A 19,268-nucleotide genomic window follows, 5' to 3' on the forward strand; every position below is an offset into this window, starting at 1 on the left:
GGAAACTAGGCGCATATGGGCTGCATAACGTTACTTGAGTTAGAGACAGCTGGGAGAGTGTCTTCCTGTTTGAACTGTTGGGAGCAAAGATGCATACTCTGAATCCCGGCCTTCGTAAATCGACCCGGTTGACCGAGGTGTGCCTGGTCCGTAGAGCAGAATCACGTGACTCGAGTCGTGAGCCTTGGTGGCCAATGAGCGTCGGGCCATTTCGGAATCTGCCTCATCTCTTCTCCAGTGATTTTCGAGTCCAAATTGAATGGGTAGATTTTTCGACGCCCGTCACGAGAGGACCAACCATCCATTGCGTCTCCGAACCGACTGCGGTTGATTCTACGGCTGAGGATAGAGCTTACCCGACATGCTGGCCAGGTCCTCCTTGCGCGCAACGCGCGCCTTCAAAAATGGTCCCGTCACCTTCGCTAAGGTATGACCTGATCACGATTTCTCTTTTCCCGAGGCAATCACGCACCGCACCAGGGACCGATCAATACACATCAATTGGCTTGATATCAGTCCCATGAACCCGAGTTTGGTTACTGACAGAATATGGACAGCGTGCGGCCTCTTCTTCCAGCGGTGCCGAAGCCACTCCTGCACGGCTGAACCTCGCCGCCATCACCTCGACCGCCGTCGCTGCCGGATCCATTGCCTGGTACTACCATCTCTATGGGCCCACGGCTCACGCTTCGACACCTGCCGAGGAAGGGTGAGTACGATTGATATGCTCTAATTACGGGTTGGAAGGCGAGAGCGGCTATTATTGCTGCTGGGCTTGAGCCACATCGAACCGACTCGATCCCAGGCGCCGTTCTTTGCCTCATTTTCATTTAAAACCCCCCCAAAAAGGGGGAAAGAAAAAGAAAGGCAAGCTGACGTCTATCACAGTCTGCACCCTACCAATTACCCTTGGGTTCATCAACAATGGTTCCGCACCTTCGACCACCAGGCGTAAGTTCCCACTCTACCATAAAGCCAACGTGTTTTCCCTCACTAACTTGGCATGCAACCTAGCCTCCGCCGTGGTTTCCAGGTTTACCGTGAAGTCTGCGCCTCCTGCCACTCCCTCGCCCGTGTTCCTTACCGAGCCCTTGTTGGCACCATCTTGACCGTCGATGAGGCCAAAGCTCTTGCCGAGGAAAACGAATACCCCGATGAGCCGAACGACCAAGGTGACATCGAGATGCGCCCTGGTAAACTGTCCGACTACCTGCCTTCTCCTTACCCCAACGAAGAGGCAGCCCGTGCGGCTAACCAGGGAGCTTACCCCCCCGATCTGAGCTTGATTGTCAAGGCCCGCCACGGTGGCTGCGACTACGTCTTCAACCTGCTCACCGGCTACCCGGACGAGCCCCCCGCAGGTGCCCAGGTTGCTCCCGGCATGAACTTCAACCCCTACTTCCCCGGCACTGGCATTGCCATGGCCCGTGTTCTGTTCGACGACCTGGTCGAGTACGAGGATGGCACCCCTGCTTCGACTTCGCAGATGGCCAAGGACGTGACCGAGTTCCTGAACTGGGCGGCCGAGCCCGAGATGGACGACCGCAAGAAGATGGGCATGAAGGTTCTCGTTGTTACGACCACCCTGTGGGCTATCAGCGTCTGGGTGAAGCGGTACAAGTGGGCTTGGCTCAAGTCGAGGAAGCTCGCTTATGACCCGCCCAAGGAGAGCAAAGTCCGCCACTAGACGATAGCATGCGGTATTGTGCGGTAATCTCAACGGTATCTCAGTGTATCTTATACTAGGCCTCTCTTATAAAACGAGCTCCTTTGTCTGGCGGGGCGGGTGGGGGATGAGATGATTGTTTGTCGTTGGGGGCTTCCTAAAGAGCGGTGATAGAGTGTAAATCAGATGAATGTTTTCCATACCTCACCCAGCCTTCTTCTGTAGTCAGTGAGGATATTGTGCTGTGCTGTCTCTATTTGCAGGAAATGTTCTTCCATGTATCAGAAGGCTTAAGCTACACACTTGTGTTACGGGTACATATTTTTGTATTGCTAAACCGTTGTCCATGGCTTGCTCCTGGATAAGGTAAGGTACGGACAGATGTTATAAGCTTCGTCGAAGGCTGCCCAATGTCATATCTAAGAGCTTGAACGTGAATTTACATACTGTATGAATAGGCCTGATCCCCTTGACACCTACATATGTAATTAACATCATTATGATAGAAATCGATCCTCGACATAACTCGACCTTTCCAGTTCGGGTTCCTTTCAACTTGGGTGAGACCTCCCTATGGTAAGGTAATTACAGTAAGGTACCCAGCAGTACCCATCGCGACGTCCAGCGAATCGGGGTGCATTGCTCCACCTCACCCGTTTCCCATCCAACAGGAAATCTCGGGACGACTAGAATTTATGGGACTAGTCGACTAGGTCGTAGTTGTATGTAGTACTTTGTACTCCGTACCTGACATCCTCCGTGCACTTCACTTGACCATAATATGTCCGAACCCTTTGGCTGAACTTGAAAGCGACCAACGATCGCCTTATTTCTGCCATCTCCTAGTCGATCTGTTTTCTTGAGGTTTTGGGCATTGCTTTCTCCTTGTGCTGCTACCGCAGTTCACTGGGGCATAATTGGAAACTGCGTGCCCAACCCATCGTGGGCATCCTGCCTTACTATGCCATCGGTGGCCGAGGAACCACGACGGTTCCCGGCAGGCAAGAAGCGGAGGCGAGAAGACGATGACGCAAGAACTCTGCAAGACTCAGTGTACGAGGCTCTCAACATATTAAGTATCTGACCTTGCACATGAGAACTTGGCATACTAAACGAGGTCTCTTGGTCCAGGCAACCACATGAACAGCATCATGATCAAGCACACCAACTAGCACCCCGCTACCCGAAGCTGTCACAATATCACCCCCATAACGATGATAATGTCTCCTTTTCGGCTATCGGGAATGTTCAGAGGAAGACCTTACCCCTTCCCTCAGCAAAGAAACTACGCACTTCGGATCATGCAGGGGTCATGGAGGAATTACATCAATTACATCAGAACCCGTACACGCCGCATCACAACCTAGGCCACGACGACTATATCAGCCGATCGACAAATCACATAAGATCACCACAAAGTGTGCGCTCGCCTTCTACTTCTACCCGCCCACCACCCGCTCGTGTCAACTCGGGCGCTCTTTTGGAACCTTGCCATATTTGCCGCCGGAAGCCTACCAAGAAGTCGGACCTTGATTCATATGCAGATTGCGAGGGCTGTCAATCAAGAACATGCTTTATTTGCCTCAGACAGTGCCCTGGATGGACAACCGAGTATCTGGGACCACCACGCAGGTCAGCCACCCAGACAGACGAAGCCGATCAGGAAACGTCAGATCAAGATGTTCTGTCCAGGTCTTTTCATATGGACGATGCCGATGACCCACCCGAGGGACAAGAGAAGGAAAGAGGCGGGCAAGACGATGGTGGTGGAGAAAAACAAGCACATAAAATGAACGGCCAGGGTCAGGAAAAAACGAATTGGTGGGCCTCTGGCGAGCATCGACAAGTCATCTGTAGCCGATGTTGCATTGAGAGAGGCAAAGAAGGTGATATCGCCTGCTTTGGCTGCCTTTCGCGCATGTGAGCATTCTGCGAATTGTAGGTCAAGGATGACACTTGCCTGTCGCTAAGACATGCACACCAGCAGATGCCACAGAGCAGTTGTTCGGCTGCACGCTCCTATTTTATCATGGATGAAAAACCTTTAGATATTGATGTATCTGGCATCTCAGCTGTTCTTCCCACCACATGCAGGTTGCGCTCGACAGCGAGTTTAGCAGTAAGCAGGCGATTGGAGTTATGGAACCTTGAAGCCGGTACATTGCACAACAGGAGGCGCCTCACGATCAATTCTTTTCCTTCTTCTATACTCCTGGACGGGCAGGTAACAGAGCACATGGAACCGTGTCCACTGGAATGTATTCACTTTCAACCAGGCAGGCAAAGTTATCTATTGAATCATAGAAAGCATGATAAGAGTTCACCTGGGATTATTATGCCTCTCCAGGACCTTGCCAATCCTATGCAGTCTACTGTTACACCCTATCGAGACAACCCAATCCCAAATCCGCCCCATGGCCCAGTTTGAGACCCGAAGTTGCTGAATGTTTACTATGTTGGCTTAATTGTACTGCATGTAGCTTGCCGTCGAGTTGAACTTGAGGTTGGCCTTGATCACCTTATCCACTGCGCTGAGGAAGTCCTTCTCAGTGGCGACCTTCCTCCTGGCCCGAATGGCGAACATGCCGGCTTCGGTGCAGACAGAGCGCAGTTCGGCGCCCGTGGCATTGGGGCACAGACGGGAGATGAGCTCCCACCGAATGTCCCGCTCGACGGACATGCTCTTGGCGTGGATGCGCAGAATATTGGCACGTCCTTCGAGATCCGGTAGGGAGAATTCGATCTTGCGGTCGATACGACCCGGACGCATCAGCGCCGGGTCCAACGTCGACGGTCTGTTGGTGGCGAACATAACCTTAATGTTACCTCGCGCATCAAAGCCATCGAGCTGTGTAATCAACTCCAACATCGTTCTCTGCACCTCGTTGTCGCCACCGGCACCGTCATCGAAACGGGCTCCGCCAACAGCATCGATTTCGTCGAAGAAGATAATGCAGGCCTTCTTTGTCCGTGCCATCTCGAACAGTTCCCGGACCATCCTTGCACCTTCGCCGACGTATTTCTGAACGAGCTCGCTGCCGATGACTCGGATAAAAGTGGCATCCGTCCGATTAGCCACCGCGCGGGCACAGAGCGTCTTGCCTGTGCCTGGTGGTCCGTACAGCAGCGCTCCCTTTGGAGGGTCGATACCGAGATTGACGAAGCGTTCTGGTGACAGCAGAGGCATCTCGACGACTTCTCGTAGCTTCTCAACCTGCTCCTTGCAACCACCCACGTCACCATACGTCACGTCGGGCTTTTCCTCGACGGTCATCATGGTGACGCTGGCATCGATCTTGGGTGGTAGAGGGAGCATGATTTGATACTTGTTCCGGTCGACACCAACGCGCATACCCTCCTCAATGTCGGTAGGGCTCACCCGCTCGCCGAGTTGTACGACAAACTTCGCAATCTGCTTGACGTTGATGACATATTTGCTCTTCGAATCGTCCTTCTCGTCCGGGATGATCTTGGTGCAGCGTGCCACTTGCAGTGGCTGTTCCTCGGCCATTCGCTGTCGATCGGCTGCGACGTCCCACAGGTGCGGCGGCGCCAGGCCAGTATCGGATTCCTTGAGAGTGGGCGTTAGTGTAGCTCCGAATGTCCGAGGGGTATGTTAGACGGTCCAACCTTGACTCCAATCTTCTCATCTACGCTTGCTTGTTTCTCCTTGATTTGCTGTTCTAACTTCTTGATGGCCGCGCCGTACGGTGCGGCGCCATAGGTCTTGAGTACCTGGATATCCCTGTTCAACAGCTGGTCAGCGGCGAGAGTACAGCCAATGACGAATCCGCCCTGATCGTGGGGGAACCATACTCATCGGTCAAAGGTGTGATCTTCTTCTCCTCTATTTCATCGTCGGCAAATTTCTTCTGGTACTTCTCCCAATCTTGGCCGGTGGCGGAAGGCTAGTCCGGTCAGTATCTGTTACGACGGCATCATTCGGGCCAGGTAATTTACCATCGCGAAAGCTCAGGACTTGGGCGCCCCAAAACCAAGCAGCTTGTCTGGTGGAAAACAATGAGAAAAAAAATGATAAATGGGGTCAAAGTAGTTCTTGAGAGAACTTCGGAGGCGACGTTTTGGGGGAGGATGGAAATGTCGTTTTGGGAATGGCGCAGGTGGTCGGTTGGTGAGGCGGAAAGTCGAACCAGCTAATATCTGTGATGAAGCCGGTTCCGTAATCTGGGTAGTTGCCTTGAGCTTCCAGGTCACTCCACTCCACAGGTTAGAAACGCGCAGTGGCATAGACGGTAATCTATCGTCGCTAGTCCATATCGGGTTAGCGTATAACTACATTGCGGCCGTGGAACAACTGAACCGCCGTCAAATAAAATATCCCACCTTCACCGTCAGGAGTGGGATAATAACCAACAGGCACACTGCGGGACACACTAATCACAACTGAAGCTTCATTCTCAAGCTCCCCCTCGACAATCTCTTCGGGATTTTTTTATACCTAATAGTAGCCCTGGAGAAGCACATTCCGAGCACAAGAAAGATGGCGACAACTGCATTGCCCGCCGCTCAAGGCGGCCCCTCCAACGCCACTTTCAAGGTACGTACCCTGAGCTTCCTGCCCGTGTAGCGCGTATTGGAAGCTGAGGTTGACTGGCGGATAGGACAAGGACAAGCCCGCAACCGTCCGATCGTCCAATATTGTAGCCGCCAGAGGTGAGAACGATTATCTCGAGTCGGATCTATTGCGGTGAATCACTGACAAATGATTTCTAGCCGTCGCTGATGCCATTAGAACATCGCTTGGACCCCGTGGCATGGACAAGATGATCCGAAGCGGGAAGGGCGAGACCATCATCACGAACGACGGCAACACGATGCTCAAGAGCATGTCAGTTATGCACCCGACGGCCAAGATGCTGGTTAATCTCTCGGCTGCCCAAGATGTCGAAGCTGGTGACGGCACAACGTCTGTGGTGGTAATTTGCGGTAGCTTGCTGGGTGCTGCAGACAGATTACTGTCCAAGGGCATCCACCCTTCGGTTATCTCAGAGTCATTCCAGCGGGCCGCTGCGGCGGCTGTCGACGTTCTACACGACATGTCTCAACCTATTTCCCTGACCGACACCGCTGCTCTCCTGCAAGCGGCGAACACGTCGCTTTCCTCCAAGATCGTATCGCAGTACTCGAATCTCCTCGGTCCCATGGCCGTCAACTCGGTACTTAAGACTATCGACATGAAGACGGCAGACAACGTGGATTTGAAGAACATCAGGATAGTCAAGAAGGTCGGGGGTACCATCGAGGACAGCGAGCTCGTGGATGGTCTGGTCTTGACGCAGCCCGTACTCAAGGGAGCTGGCGGCCCTGCGCGTATTGAGAAGGCCAAGATCGGTCTGATTCAGTTCCAGCTGAGCCCGCCCAAGCCCGATGTGAGTCTAATAACGCCGCACCTGTTCATTACTGGTCCCTCTCGAGCATGCAGTCACTGACTCCAATCCCAGATGGAAAACACCATCTCCGTGAACGACTACAGGCAAATGGACAAGATTGTCAAGGAGGAGCGTCTCTACTTGCTCAACATGGTGAAGAAGATCAAGAAGGCCAAGTGCAATGTGTTGTTGATTCAGAAGTCCATTCTCCGGGACGCAGTGAACGACCTCTCCCTGCACTTCCTGGCGAAACTCGGTATTCTTGCCGTCAAGGACATTGAACGAGATGAGGTCGAGTTCATCTGCAAGTCCACAGGCTGCAAACCCATCGCCGACATTGACTCTTTCACCGAGGACAAACTTGGCTCGGCCGATCTTATCGAAGAAGTGCATTCGATGGGTGCCCGTATGGTCAAGGTGTCGGGGGCGAAGGCGACGGGAAAGACGGTATCTGTTGTTGTGCGGGGAGCCAACTCCCTGATTCTCGACGAGGCCGAGCGCAGTTTGCACGATGCCCACTGTGTCGTCCGCTGCCTGGTCAAGAAGAAGGCCCTCATTGCGGGTGGCGGTGCCCCCGAAATTGAGATTGCGACGCAGTTGGCGAAGCAGGCCCGGGGCCTGCCCGGTACCGAGGCCATTTGCTGGAAGGCGTTCGCGGATGCCATGGAGGTGATTCCGACAACTCTGGCGGAGAACGCGGGCTTAAACAGCATCAAGGTCGTCACGGAGCTCCGGCACCGTCACGAGATGGGCGAGAGGAACGCCGGCGTGAGCATCAAGTCGGGTGGAGTCAACAGTAACATTTCCAAGGAGAACGTGCTGCAGCCATTGCTCGTTTGCACGAGTGCAATTGAGCTCGCGGCTGAGACCGTGAAGTTGATTCTCAGGATAGATGATATTGCTTTGACGAGATAGGTACTTCCGCCGTGAAGGTGATCTGAGATATCCTCAGGAAGTTGGGCTTGCTTGTACAGTATGGCCGCCGACCTTAGAACAGGGAGGGACTTCTGGGAATGGCCATAGACTTACTTGCTTATAGCGCAAGCGTCGTCTTGGCGCCATTAGTTGATGCTCGCATCCTGTGACTACCTTACGTAGATACTAAGGTGCGCACCGCAAGTTAAGCTGAATCTCCCCTACCGCCCAGTGTTGAAGCCATTGTCAAGCTCATCTTCGTTTGCTTGAAGATCTCCAGTCACCCTACAGTCCGCATACCATCACCCTAAATTTATTGCCAGCCGATGTAAGGTACGGAGTACGTTTTATACGAAGTACTCCTGTGTGCAGGATTTCCTATTAATTACCCCGCGTCCACCGCCCTCGCGAGGAAGAATGTTCTCCCATGAGCGAGGCGAGAGGCGAGGGGACCGGATCGACTGTTTATTGACGGGGGAACGCATATTCTTGTTCCGCTTACGCAAAACTCGACTCATGAAGTTCGATGTGTAATCTGGAGGGGAGCAAGACCAGCCACGGACGGGAGTTGCATTTTGCAAGTAATACTTTTTTGACGGGACAGGTTCCGCAACAAAATTCAAGGTGTCGACGGTAGTGTCAACAGCCCGCCAGCTCTTATCCTCTATGCAGAGCCAGTGTATCCTAGGACTTGATATCCAGATGGGCACGCTGTTTATGTATCTTTTTCTCTAACAGTGTTGTGCTGGTTCCCTTCCACATAAAGGGGGTATATGTTGGTGGGACCGTTTGTTCCAGGAGGCATGTGATGTCAATAGCAATACGGTAACCGTACGAGTACGTACTGTATGTCCCATTTTCTACGTTGTAAATACCTACCTTAGGTACGTTTTAGACCCAACACCCAACACCCACCACCCCCCTCCGATGACCGATAAGGACCCTCGCAACTTGGACATTCAGGCGATAAGCGTTGCCAACTCGCTTGGAAGTTTGGGGTCCGAAGATAAAGGTAGTTTCTTTTCTGAGCGTCTTCTCTTCGCATCCTTATCATCTTCTTTATTAACTGGATCCTCTACCTAATTTCTTCCAGAGTTCGGTCGCCTGTCGCTTTTTACGTCAAGGTCTGTACCCTGCAGTGGCGAACGTTCCAGTCTACTGACAACCCCGCCAGCTTGTCACAGGGTTGGACCATACTTTAATCTTCCCTTCCGTCGCCGAACCGTCGAATCACACGACTTCATATTTTAGCTTCGAGGCTCAAGTGGCATCCTGTTCTATCAAAGTCGTTCTCTTTTGGCTCTACGATCCGACGCGCCCTGGCTCCGATGATATAATATGGCAAGTCCCGGCGAAGGCGCTGGGCAAAGCACGGAGGCTCTTGGCGATCAACGGCATTACATTGAGCTTTCTTCCGACTCGGAGAGCTCGTCTGAAGGAGAAAGCGTTGCTAGTATCTCTTTGGATGTATGTCGTTGGCGTACAGCTCGGTTCCACGACCAAGAGTGCTCTCGATTCTTTGACTGCCCTTCACACCTGGTGGAGCGACATCTCTCGGACGACGAGGTTGAACCTGCACATGCGGTTGCGGGAGTAGTTTCTCCACGACATGGGGGATTGTCTCCAGGTGACGAAGTCGAGCATGACGGGACGGCGCAGGATACGGCTATTACAGGATCGGAGGGATCTTCCCCTGTTGATCGTGTTAGCATGCCCGCTACATCCCTGACTGAGACACCCAGGAGACGCCAGGAGTCGCCTCGAGAGGCAAGCATCGAAGCTATATCGTGGCAGCTACAGGAGGTGTTCCAGGCTAGTCATACGTCGAGGGCTGCAAACCTGAGGACCCCGGTGGTTGATCTCACAGGCGACTCCCCGTCTCCACCCACGACTATGACAGATTGGAGACCAACAGCCGGACGGGAAAATCAGACACAAATGGACAGGAGTCAACAGACAGAGGGTAGCGAAGGAGGCCCCAGCTTTGTACTGCCACGATGGCAACCTGACGCCGAAGTGACCGTCTGCCCGATCTGTCGGACGCAGTTCAGCTTTTTTGTTAGAAAGCATCATTGCAGGTTTGTCAACCTCCTGGATATGTGTCAAAGACTGTCGATCTAACCTACCTTGCACTAGAAAATGCGGACGTGTAGTGTGTAACCGTTGTTCGCCGCACAGAATCACAATACCGAACCAGTTTATCGTTCGACCTCCCGACCAGCTTGGGGTATCCGACCAGAGATACGCGTTCTCCCTCCTCGCCGGAGAAGGCGGTTATGCGGATCTCAGCAGCCTCGGCGGTGGTGAACGTGTTCGTCTTTGCAATCCGTGTGTTCCAGATCCGAACCCTTCGCCCCCAGGACCCCAGCGGGCACCAAATCAGGCATCCACACGGAGAACACATCACAGGTCCCACAGTAACGCGGTCGCGGGGCCCGGCTCCATGCCGTCTTCCAGCCGATATCAGGAATACTTTCCAGCTGGCTCTGTTCAAGATATGTATTCTGCTAGAAATAGAAGCGTGACGGTAAGCCCTTCAGCAATCGAAGCCCAGACTTCTTGCTCTTCCATCCAACTAACCCGAATCGGTTCCCAGCATTCTGGTTCTAGTTCTGGAGTTGCTGGTCCGTCTAGAGGCACTGTTGGGTCTACCCAGAGCCGTTTTCATGGGGGGGCACCGTTCACTTACTCGTCTTCGTCATCTGCCGTCTATCCTGGATCTGGCAGTTCTCATTCACGGCGCCGATCCATGCTCGACTCTGGACTTTCGTCGTCTTCGTCCCCGGCAAGAAACCGTGCCCTACCACCCCCTCCTCAAATTCCCGAAGAGGACGAATGTCCCGTCTGTCATCGAGAACTGCCGTCTCGAGATTTGCCCGACTTCGACTCATTGCGCGAAGCTCACATCACCGACTGCATTACATCACACAGCACCCGCTCTAGTAGCGGGGCAGTTATGGCGGAGGCCGCAGGCGGCACTCCTCCTCCCCGTGCTCATCGTCGCACGGGTATGTTCCCTTACGTGGCTACCGAAAAGGACTGTGTCGACTCGGCCGAGTGTACAATCTGCCTGGAGGAATTCGAAGTAGGTGTGCCTATGGCCAGGTTGGAGTGTCTATGCCGATTCCATCGTGCTTGCATTTCGGCTTGGTTCGTCAAGAACCCGGGGCGCTGCCCCGTCCATCAACACGACGGTTTCGGATATTGATGGGAATGGCAACGAAAGAAACGATACGATTTTTTTTCTGGGATTATTCGTTCTCCGCCTGTTTCCCCCCTCCATCCTAGACCGCTGTAACTTCACTTCGGTCTTATGGTGTTTTACAGCGATCTCTATCTTTCTCGTGCCCAAGTTGAGCATCATCTCACAACATCTTTATGTCCCTTGGATTGTTCTAGCTGGGAGGTTGGCGCTATGTTTAACTTTATGGTGTTGGCGTGGCTTGTAGACGTTGGGAGCGGCAATGACTATATATTTCTCCTTGGCTAGAAAGAAAAGATTGCGTCTTACCGAGTAGATGTTTGATGAGATGGACTTCTACCAGTTAATTGGCTTTATTTATTTATTCCCAGCTTATCAAGTACACGTAGATGTGTGTGTTTCAGTTCAGACCTTACTCCTGCTCAACCCTAAATCCAAACATTGCAACGTACAGGCACCTAGCTGGTGCTATGGGCCCGTGCCGGTTGAGTATGAGAAATGCCGACTTCCTGTCAGTTCGAGTTGGCGGAGTGATGATACACAGATATAGTCGTCATTCATATCTATTTGCAGTGTACGAATACAGAGGCTGCATTCCTAAGATACTTACATGTACGGTGTATTCTCAGAGGTCCTCTTGCGTACCTAATGAGGCCAAACTGATGCAAGACCTGATTACCTTGCTCCTTCCAGATCGTACCGTGCTTTGTGAGACAGACAGGAGACACTAAGGAAACAAACAAGGGTTACACAACACGTTGCGCGAAGGGATTTGGCAAGGCGGGTGAGATAAGACTGGTAAGTATTGCTCTGTATAACTTGACCGCATCCATGAACAATATCAGTGTATACTTAGACAATACTTTCGTATTTCGCACAGCGACGCGATGCCCATTATGTATGTCGTGGAGAGGTCTTCAAGTTGTGGCATTCATCCCGCCCCAAGGCCAGCACGAGTAAGTAGGTCCGGAGTAGGTAGGTAGGTAGGTAGGTAGGCGTACATACCGCCGCAGTATGGAGGGATAGTGCCTGCAATCCGAATGTCGGACACAGAGCGTACTCACCGTAAAGATAAGATGTGAAGGGTGGCTGGCGTGGAGTGATTGAGAGCCTGTCCGAATCGGTCAACGGGGATGAACTGGGGCGAAATGTGGCGTCGCTCTCTAAGACATTGTCTTGGGAAGGGAAGTTAGGCTGGACCGGGATATTAATTACAGCTACCTTCCGCCACGGCTGGAGGCGCAGCTCTGCGTTGTCGTCGGTAGCTGTGATTGCACCTGCAACAGCTCAAACTGTCAACAACAGGATCGAGTCTAGAGCTGCCACTGCGCCAGGCTAAGGAGTCGTTACATAGATATACGGGCACAGATACAAACAATTCTTCTGTCAGACGTCTCGGAGCCGATCTGGTACGACATTTTGAAATGGGCTCGAGCGGTTTGGTCGGGTCAAGGCGGGGTGTGATTTTGCGGGCGGACGAGATGTGCGACAAGGATTGGGAATGGCTTGGCACCCTACCTGTCCGTATTACGTTGTACAATGTATATCGGTAGGAGGATCTGCTCGGATCTGACTCCGAGGGAAGGAATGCAGACAGCAAGGTTCGTGGTTTGTTCGTTGGTGTTTTGCGTGTTGATTTCCACGAGACAACCTATGTGCCAACACCAGTCTTTTGAGCGAACCTTTGGACGTTCCATCTACTTTGTAACCGTATTTACGAAGCGGTATAATAAACAGGGCCAAGGATTGGGATGCATGATTCAAGATTGGATTCTGCGAGGGCGGGTACGGCACGATGCGATGTTACCCCTAGAAAAGACTCCTTTCAGAATTGCTACTGGGAGTAATTACTCTCAGCTGTGCTGGGGTGGCAGGGATGGGATGGGCTCGCACTAGTGTACTGGCGCTAATCCCCTGGACCAGTTATCCCTTTGTGTACATACGTTGGTTGTATCCATAATACCAAGCAACACACAGCTGAGCTCGGATGAGTCCTTTGGGACCCTGATTGGTACCTATTACCCATAACCAGCTGTGAAGCGGGTTTACCGAGTTGTACCTTATAGGTATCTACTCCGTACACCTACAACGTACCTTATTATGTGCTCAAGAGTTTCCTGCGATGATGTCCCAGCTGAAGTGGTCCCTGTCTAGGTAGGTAAGGTACCTAATAAGGTAATCTGAGGAGGGCTGGTTGTTAGACCTGCCGCGCCTCTTGATACCTGAGGTGTATCTTTCACCAATGAAGTGTCTGTACATACTCCCTCGGATACACGACCGACCTCCCCCATTTCACCAGCGCTATCTGGTCGGTGCTGTAGTCGTCATCGGTTCAACGAGGGCCCACTCAAAAGCTCTAAGGTAGGTAACCGTACCCACAAGGGCGTACTGTACACGTAATCCTTTCCTCTCCCAGGTCTTTCTCCGCTACACGTACACTAGTGGCATTTTCATCGTCAATCCAGGTCCACTGCCAAACCACCCAGGCAATTTGGTGCTACCCTAGGTACCTACGGGCAATTGGGATCTTGTTTGGCAGGTAATTATTTGGCCTTTCCCTGGCACGATGCCAAAGCATTCTTATCCCTAACCGGCTGAGCTGGCTTTTCTCATTAGCTTCCGTCTTCTCGTCGGCCAGATCAGCAAGAATCAGCTAGGTCGTTCGTCACGGCCGCCACCACCACCATCACCACCATCACCACCATCACCACCATCACCACCATCACCACCATCACCACCATCACCACCATCACCACCATCACCACCATCACCATCGCACCCACCCTCCTCCTCCGCCGCTAACGCTAACGCGAACGCCAACATCAACGCCGGTCTCGAAGCTTGAAGGCTCTTGATCGGGATTACCCTCCTGCCTACTGCGTTCCCTCTAATTTAGGCTCTAAGCTCTATCTATCCCACTTTCTCTCGCTCGCCTTCTCCTTAGCTTCACTAGCCACGCTGACCTCACTGTAATTATTGTTCTTTACTTCCTTCGCTCGGATTCTTCTTCAACCTCGGACCAGTTCATACCCCAGTCGATCCTCGTTGCGTTCCTTCTTTCCATTTCCTTTCTTTTCTCCCTTAGCCTTTGCCCTTCCTGTGTTTTCCACCCTTTTCCTAATCCGTCCTGGACATAATACCAGCCCGGCAACATTCCCTCACATCTCGCCTACCTTGGCAATCGACACCTGGCACTCCTAGCTTCCTATTCGAAGTGCCTCTGTCTTAGTCTGGTACGACCAGACCCGGTTCGCATGCCTCACTACGTAACTGCACGTTAGACCCGTCCGTCGCCCAATTGACACCTACCAGTAGTGCTCCTTGTTGAGGAACGCTCACCTAGTCGACTGATGTTTTCGACGAACATGTCTACGGCTACGGAAAAGAGCGAGCTCAAGATTGAGGGCGTCGTCGAGTCGGCCCAAAACCCTGAAACTAGCACCACCGCCGAGGATGCCGAGCGGAAAATCCTCGAGGAGTCCAGGAAGGCCGGTATCACGGCTTTCACATTCGACCCTGATGCGAGCCCGGAAGAAAAGAAGCGCCAGGCCAGAGCTGTGAGTCTGGTCTCTCTGAGCTGCTTCCCAGCGAGTGAATGCGCCCGCCCCGCCGCTGACCCGCGAGTTCTCGCTTTCTTTTAGGCCATCCCCGAGGGGTTCTCCAGTAAACGACCTCATGGCGTCTCTATCGTGACCGATGTCGGTGACGACAAGGCCCCGACAGCTGATTTGCCCCCACCAACCACGGAGGGCGCTATCGAACTAAAAAGAGACGAGGAGGGTAACGTTGTGGACGATGACGGCGCCTCGGACGGCGAGAAGCCCTTCGAGCGCACTGGATGGGCCCCACGCCTCGGCTGGCCCGTCGAGGTGTCGACCGAGAGTCTCTTGGACCATTCTACCTGGCTCGAAAGTAACATTCCCGACGCCTTTTATGGCGACTGGTATCACAACGCCGCAATCATCGTCTTTGCTTGCATATCGTCCTGGCTGGTCGCTGTCTTGGGAGGAGGTTTGGGTTGGGTCTTCATCCTCATGGCCGTCTGCTCCACCTACTATCGAACTTCCATACGGCGTGTTCGCCGCAACTTCCGGGACGACATCAATCGCGAGCTCTCATTGAAGAAGCTGGAGACGGATCAAGAGTCGCTGGAATGGATAAACTCCTTTCTAGTGAAATTCTGGCCCATCTACCAGCCCGTCCTGGCCCAGACCATCATCAACGTGGTCGACCAGGTTTTGAGCTCCGCGACGCCAGCGTTTCTCGATAGCCTCAAGCTGAAGACCTTCACTCTCGGCTCCAAACCTCCTCGAATGGAACACGTCAAGACCTACCCCAAAGCTGAGGATGACATCGTTATCATGGACTGGAAATTTAGCTTCACCCCCAACGATACGGCCGACATGACAGCTAGGCAGATGAGAAACAAGATCAATCCCAAGGTCGTCCTGGAAATCCGCGTCGGCAAGGCCATGATCAGCAAAGGCCTCGACGTTATTGTGGAGAACATGGCATTCTCTGGCCTGATGCGCCTCAAGGTTAAGCTACAGGTGCCCTTCCCCCACGTTGAGAAGATCGAGATGTGTTTCCTGGAGCGCCCAACCATCGACTACGTGTGCAAGCCCCTGGGTGGGGAGAAGTTCGGTTTTGATATCAACTTCATCCCCGGACTGGAGAGTTTCATCCTGGAGCAGATCCACGGCAACTTGGAGCCCATGATGTACGCGCCCAATGTCTTCCCCATCGAAGTAGCAAAGATGCTGGCCGGCACCCCGGTAGACCAGGCCATCGGCGTGGTTGCCGTCACTCTTCACGGAGCCCGAGGCCTGAAAAACTCCGACAGATTCTCTGGCGAAACAGACCCTTATGCCGTCATCAGCCTCAACAAGAGACAGGAGTTGGCTCGAACAAAGCATATCCGGGATACCTCAAGTCCCCGGTGGAACGAGACGCACTACATCATCGTTACCTCCTACAACGATACCCTCGACATCCAAGTCTTTGACTACAATGATTTCAGGAAACACAAGGAACTGGGGATGGCTTCCTTCCCCCTGGAGCGCATAGAAGAGCTCAATGTCTATGAGAACGAACAGCTGGAGGTTATCGCCGACGGAAAGGGACGTGGCATGGTTTCCGCCGACATTCGCTTTTTCCCTGTGTTGGGGCCGACCAAGTTGGAAGACGGGACGGAAGAGCCGCCCCCCGAGTCGAACACCGGTATTCTCCGGTTCACTGTCGAACGGGCGAAGGACCTCGACTACTCGAAGAGTCTCATCGGCCAACTCAATCCTTATGCGATTCTTCATCTAAACGGGCGGGATGTGCATCACACGAAGAAGCTGAAGCGGACCAACAACCCCATTTGGGAAGATGGGTCCAAAGAGATGCTCATCACGGACAGGAAGAACGCTAAACTGGGTGTTACCATCAAGGATGATCGCGACCTTGCTGGCGACCAGGTGGTTGGAAAGTATCAGATCAAGCTCGAAGACATCCTTGAATATACGGAGAATGGACAAGAGTGGTTCCAGCTCTCCGGGGTGCCTACAGGACGGGTCAAGATGAAGGCCCAGTGGAAGCCCGTTGCAATCTCTGGGGTTCTTTCTGGGACTGGTGGTTACATCACCCCCGTTGGCGTCATGCGCTTCCACTTCAAGGGCGCTCGTGATCTGCGTAACTTCGAAGCGCTGGGCAAATCTGACCCCTATGTCCGCGTTCTGCTTTCGGGTCTGGAGAAGGCACGCACTGTAACCCATTTGAACACCCTCGACCCGGACTGGGATGAGGTCTTATACGTACCCGTTCATTCTAATCGGGAAAAACTCATTCTCGACGTCATGGACGCCGAAAAGCTGGGCAAAGACCGCAGTTTAGGTCATGTGCAAATTGCTACCGGAGACTTCGTCTCACAGGACGAAAACGGAGAGTATCTGGTTCATGACAAGAAAGACTACAGAGAAGCCGGTCTTCGACTCCACGGCAAGGGCATTGCCAAGGGCATCCTCATTTACAACGCTGCCTTCTACCCGTGTCTGAACGTTGCCGACCCCGAAGAAGAGGAAGACGAAGAAAAACAAGACGAGAACAATGCCGCTGAGGAGACTAGTGAATCGCCCGTTGCACGTTCTGCCGCTGCTGGGAAATTCAACGCTACCCTTGATAAGCCCCAGTCGGAGGCTGAACCGACATCGCCGAAGTCACCCATAACACCCACGGTGGGCAAGCCCCCCAATGATCTGCCCAGTCCGCCCAAGGTGCACCTGTTCCCTGAACAACTGCTCAAGTACGAGAGTGGGCTACTCATCTTCAAACTGATGGAAGCCGAAATGCCCGAATCCAACACCCAGATCGAAGTGTGGGTCGACGACATGGCTTTCCCGTCCTACACATCCTCCGCCGCCAAACATAGAAAGCACAAATTTGACGAGATAGGAGACTGTGTCATTCGTGAAATTGACTTTTCTCGCCTTACGCTCAAGGTTCGGGAGAAGGGCCACGCAGTTGAGGGACGTGAGAAGGATAAGGAGAATACCATTGCCAAACTGCAAGGAAACACCCTCGATACCTTGAAGCAATGCTTGGTAAGTTGGCCCGCCCCAGAGGACTCCGGAATTGACCAACTGTTTCTGACCGCTCTCGACCTTTTTTATTATTATTATTTTATTATATAGAACAACCCCACGACTCTGAAACTCAGGGACAGGGACGGCCGGCCCTGCTGTGTCAAGATCAGCCTGAAGTATATCCCCTTGAAGATGAAGCTGGATCCAAGCGAAAGCATCAACAATATGGGCAATCTCCGACTTGACGTGCTGGACGCCGAGAATCTTCCCTCGGCGGACCGCAACGGCAAGAGTGACCCGTATTGCAAGTTTGAACTCAACGGCGAAGAAGTGTACAAGACGAAGGTGCAGAAGAAGACTCTCCATCCCGTGTGGAACGAGTTCTTCGAAATTCCAATACCTTCGCGTACTGCTGCCAATTTCAAGGTGGTCGTTTGGGATTATGACTTTGCCGACAAACCGGACTTTCTTGGTGGTGCAGACATTAACCTCGAGCAACTGGATCCCTTCAAGCCCAGCGAGACGAGGTTGACGTTGGATGGGAAATCGGGCTCCATCCGCTTGAGAATGCTCTTCCGACCCGCGTATGTTGCTCGCACGCGTCAGGGAACCTCGACCTTCTCGGGTACTTTCGCGGTTCCCGGCCGTATCGTGACCGGAGTGGCTGGCGCCCCGGTCAAGGCTGTAGGCGTGGTCGGCTCGGGCGTCGGTGGAATTGTCCGCAACATCTTTTCTAGGGACAAGAAGGACGATGACGGGACGACTACGAGTTACGACACTCCCACAATCACAGAGAATGGACATGAGCTCAAGCACTCCAGCACCCTGGGCCCCATCCCAGATGGGGACGAAAGCCCAGTCAGTACGCGGCCAACCACGGCCAACCCCGGCGCCACGAACGGCGCCGCAACTCTTGGCCATATTGGCCACAACAGGAGCAGGAGCATCGGCGCATCATCAGTCTACAGCACCAATCCTCCGAGCCCCGGATCCGGCCTTGCTACCCTTACAGTCGTTTCGGCGTCTGGATACCCGCCGTCTTCTCAACTGTATGTCGTCCTTAGCCAACTGACGCCCAAGGTAAAAACCATTGGGAAGACGGCTCATCACAAGGACCCGAGTGGAGCCGTAACTTTCAACGAAACGTTCAAGTGGGTCTGCACACCAGATACGCAGTTCAAGATCGTGGTCAGAGGGGACAAGACATTCCGCAGCGACGAGGAATTTGGCGAAGGCCTGTACGTCGTGGATGAGACGGGTGCGGCCGCCGACACAGAGGTAAAGGTCGGCAGTGGCACCGTCGTCGTGAGGAGCACCTTTTCCCCGTCCGGTGAAAGCTCTTCCATCCATGACAGTCCCAAGTCATCCATCCGACGCGGCTTCCTCAGCAAGCGAGAGAGCAAGAGTCGCGAGGGTACCCCTAGCTGAGCGGCCGCTCCATAAAGCCTGCGACGGTGAAGGCGCCATGGGGGGGCGTTGGCTGTTGTTTCGTGGCTTCGTCATCGTTGCTTTTCATTATCACTATTAAT

At 53.2% G+C, this 19,268-nt stretch overlaps 7 protein-coding genes across 7 annotated transcripts; 6 read left to right on the top strand and 1 right to left on the bottom strand.

The window, feature by feature from the left end:
* Positions 1-361: 361 nt before the first annotated feature.
* On the top strand, positions 362-1,687 carry SODALDRAFT_280423 (cytochrome c1; the record flags this gene model as incomplete). Its single annotated transcript, XM_028608236.1, has 4 exons — positions 362-427; positions 558-709; positions 889-951; positions 1,015-1,687. The coding sequence occupies 4 exons, from the start codon at positions 362-364 to the stop codon at positions 1,685-1,687; spliced, it is 954 nt and encodes a 317-aa protein (XP_028465220.1).
* Positions 1,688-2,420: 733 nt separating this feature from the next.
* On the top strand, positions 2,421-3,921 carry SODALDRAFT_196160 (hypothetical protein). Its single transcript, XM_028607171.1, has 3 exons — positions 2,421-2,719; positions 2,798-3,586; positions 3,654-3,921. The coding sequence occupies exons 1-3, from the start codon at positions 2,628-2,630 to the stop codon at positions 3,712-3,714; spliced, it is 942 nt and encodes a 313-aa protein (XP_028465221.1). The 5' UTR covers positions 2,421-2,627; the 3' UTR covers positions 3,715-3,921.
* On the bottom strand, positions 3,838-5,869 carry SODALDRAFT_334515 (26S proteasome subunit P45 family protein). The gene is made up of 4 exons (XM_028612235.1): positions 5,627-5,869; positions 5,483-5,574; positions 5,297-5,411; positions 3,838-5,237 (listed from the first exon to the last, which is right to left on the bottom strand). Exons 1-4 carry the CDS (start codon positions 5,627-5,629, stop codon positions 4,128-4,130), a joined length of 1,320 nt encoding a protein of 439 aa, XP_028465222.1. The 5' UTR covers positions 5,630-5,869; the 3' UTR covers positions 3,838-4,127.
* Positions 5,870-6,167: 298 nt separating this feature from the next.
* SODALDRAFT_279709 (T-complex protein 1) lies at positions 6,168-7,971 on the top strand (the record flags this gene model as incomplete). The annotated part of the gene is made up of 4 exons (XM_028608186.1): positions 6,168-6,224; positions 6,289-6,340; positions 6,401-7,056; positions 7,129-7,971. The coding sequence occupies 4 exons, from the start codon at positions 6,168-6,170 to the stop codon at positions 7,969-7,971; spliced, it is 1,608 nt and encodes a 535-aa protein (XP_028465223.1).
* Positions 7,972-8,886: 915 nt separating this feature from the next.
* On the top strand, positions 8,887-11,574 carry SODALDRAFT_334517 (hypothetical protein). Its single transcript, XM_028612236.1, has 5 exons — positions 8,887-8,983; positions 9,065-9,095; positions 9,146-10,049; positions 10,108-10,498; positions 10,568-11,574. The coding sequence occupies exons 3-5, from the start codon at positions 9,310-9,312 to the stop codon at positions 11,177-11,179; spliced, it is 1,743 nt and encodes a 580-aa protein (XP_028465224.1). The 5' UTR covers positions 8,887-8,983; positions 9,065-9,095; positions 9,146-9,309; the 3' UTR covers positions 11,180-11,574.
* Positions 11,575-12,654: 1,080 nt separating this feature from the next.
* Positions 12,655-13,975, top strand: SODALDRAFT_361124 (hypothetical protein; the record flags this gene model as incomplete). The annotated part of the gene is made up of 10 exons (XM_028614336.1): positions 12,655-12,693; positions 12,754-12,774; positions 12,842-12,877; positions 12,939-12,975; positions 13,048-13,070; positions 13,151-13,184; positions 13,285-13,327; positions 13,422-13,485; positions 13,590-13,667; positions 13,790-13,975. 10 exons carry the CDS (start codon positions 12,655-12,657, stop codon positions 13,973-13,975), a joined length of 561 nt encoding a protein of 186 aa, XP_028465225.1.
* Positions 13,976-14,538: 563 nt separating this feature from the next.
* On the top strand, positions 14,539-19,167 carry SODALDRAFT_279845 (tricalbin-1; the record flags this gene model as incomplete). The annotated part of the gene is made up of 3 exons (XM_028608195.1): positions 14,539-14,730; positions 14,815-17,757; positions 17,848-19,167. 3 exons carry the CDS (start codon positions 14,539-14,541, stop codon positions 19,165-19,167), a joined length of 4,455 nt encoding a protein of 1,484 aa, XP_028465226.1.
* Positions 19,168-19,268: the final 101 nt, after the last annotated feature.

The sequence above is a fragment of the Sodiomyces alkalinus genome (genome assembly GCF_003711515.1).
Source record: "Sodiomyces alkalinus F11 unplaced genomic scaffold SODALscaffold_7, whole genome shotgun sequence".
NCBI lineage: Eukaryota > Fungi > Ascomycota > Sordariomycetes > Glomerellales > Plectosphaerellaceae > Sodiomyces > Sodiomyces alkalinus.

Excerpts from the sequence above, each read along its gene's own strand:
- SODALDRAFT_334517 (XM_028612236.1), top strand. The coding sequence starts at position 9,310 with ATGGCAAGTCCCGGCGAAGGCGCTGGGCAAAGCACGGAGGCTCTTGGC. Across the intron at positions 10,050-10,107 it reads GTTAGAAAGCATCATTGCAG|AAAATGCGGACGTGTAGTGT; the intron begins GTTTGTCAACCT and ends ACCTTGCACTAG. Across the intron at positions 10,499-10,567 it reads CTAGAAATAGAAGCGTGACG|CATTCTGGTTCTAGTTCTGG; the intron begins GTAAGCCCTTCA and ends ATCGGTTCCCAG.
- SODALDRAFT_334515 (XM_028612235.1), bottom strand. Across the intron at positions 5,412-5,482 it reads ATCACACCTTTGACCGATGA|GGATATCCAGGTACTCAAGA; the intron begins GTATGGTTCCCC and ends GCTGTTGAACAG. Across the intron at positions 5,238-5,296 it reads ATGAGAAGATTGGAGTCAAG|GAATCCGATACTGGCCTGGC; the intron begins GTTGGACCGTCT and ends CCCACTCTCAAG.
- SODALDRAFT_196160 (XM_028607171.1), top strand. The coding sequence starts at position 2,628 with ATGCCATCGGTGGCCGAGGAACCACGACGGTTCCCGGCAGGCAAGAAG. Across the intron at positions 2,720-2,797 it reads AGAACTCTGCAAGACTCAGT|GCAACCACATGAACAGCATC; the intron begins GTACGAGGCTCT and ends CTCTTGGTCCAG. Across the intron at positions 3,587-3,653 it reads TTTGGCTGCCTTTCGCGCAT|ATGCCACAGAGCAGTTGTTC; the intron begins GTGAGCATTCTG and ends GCACACCAGCAG.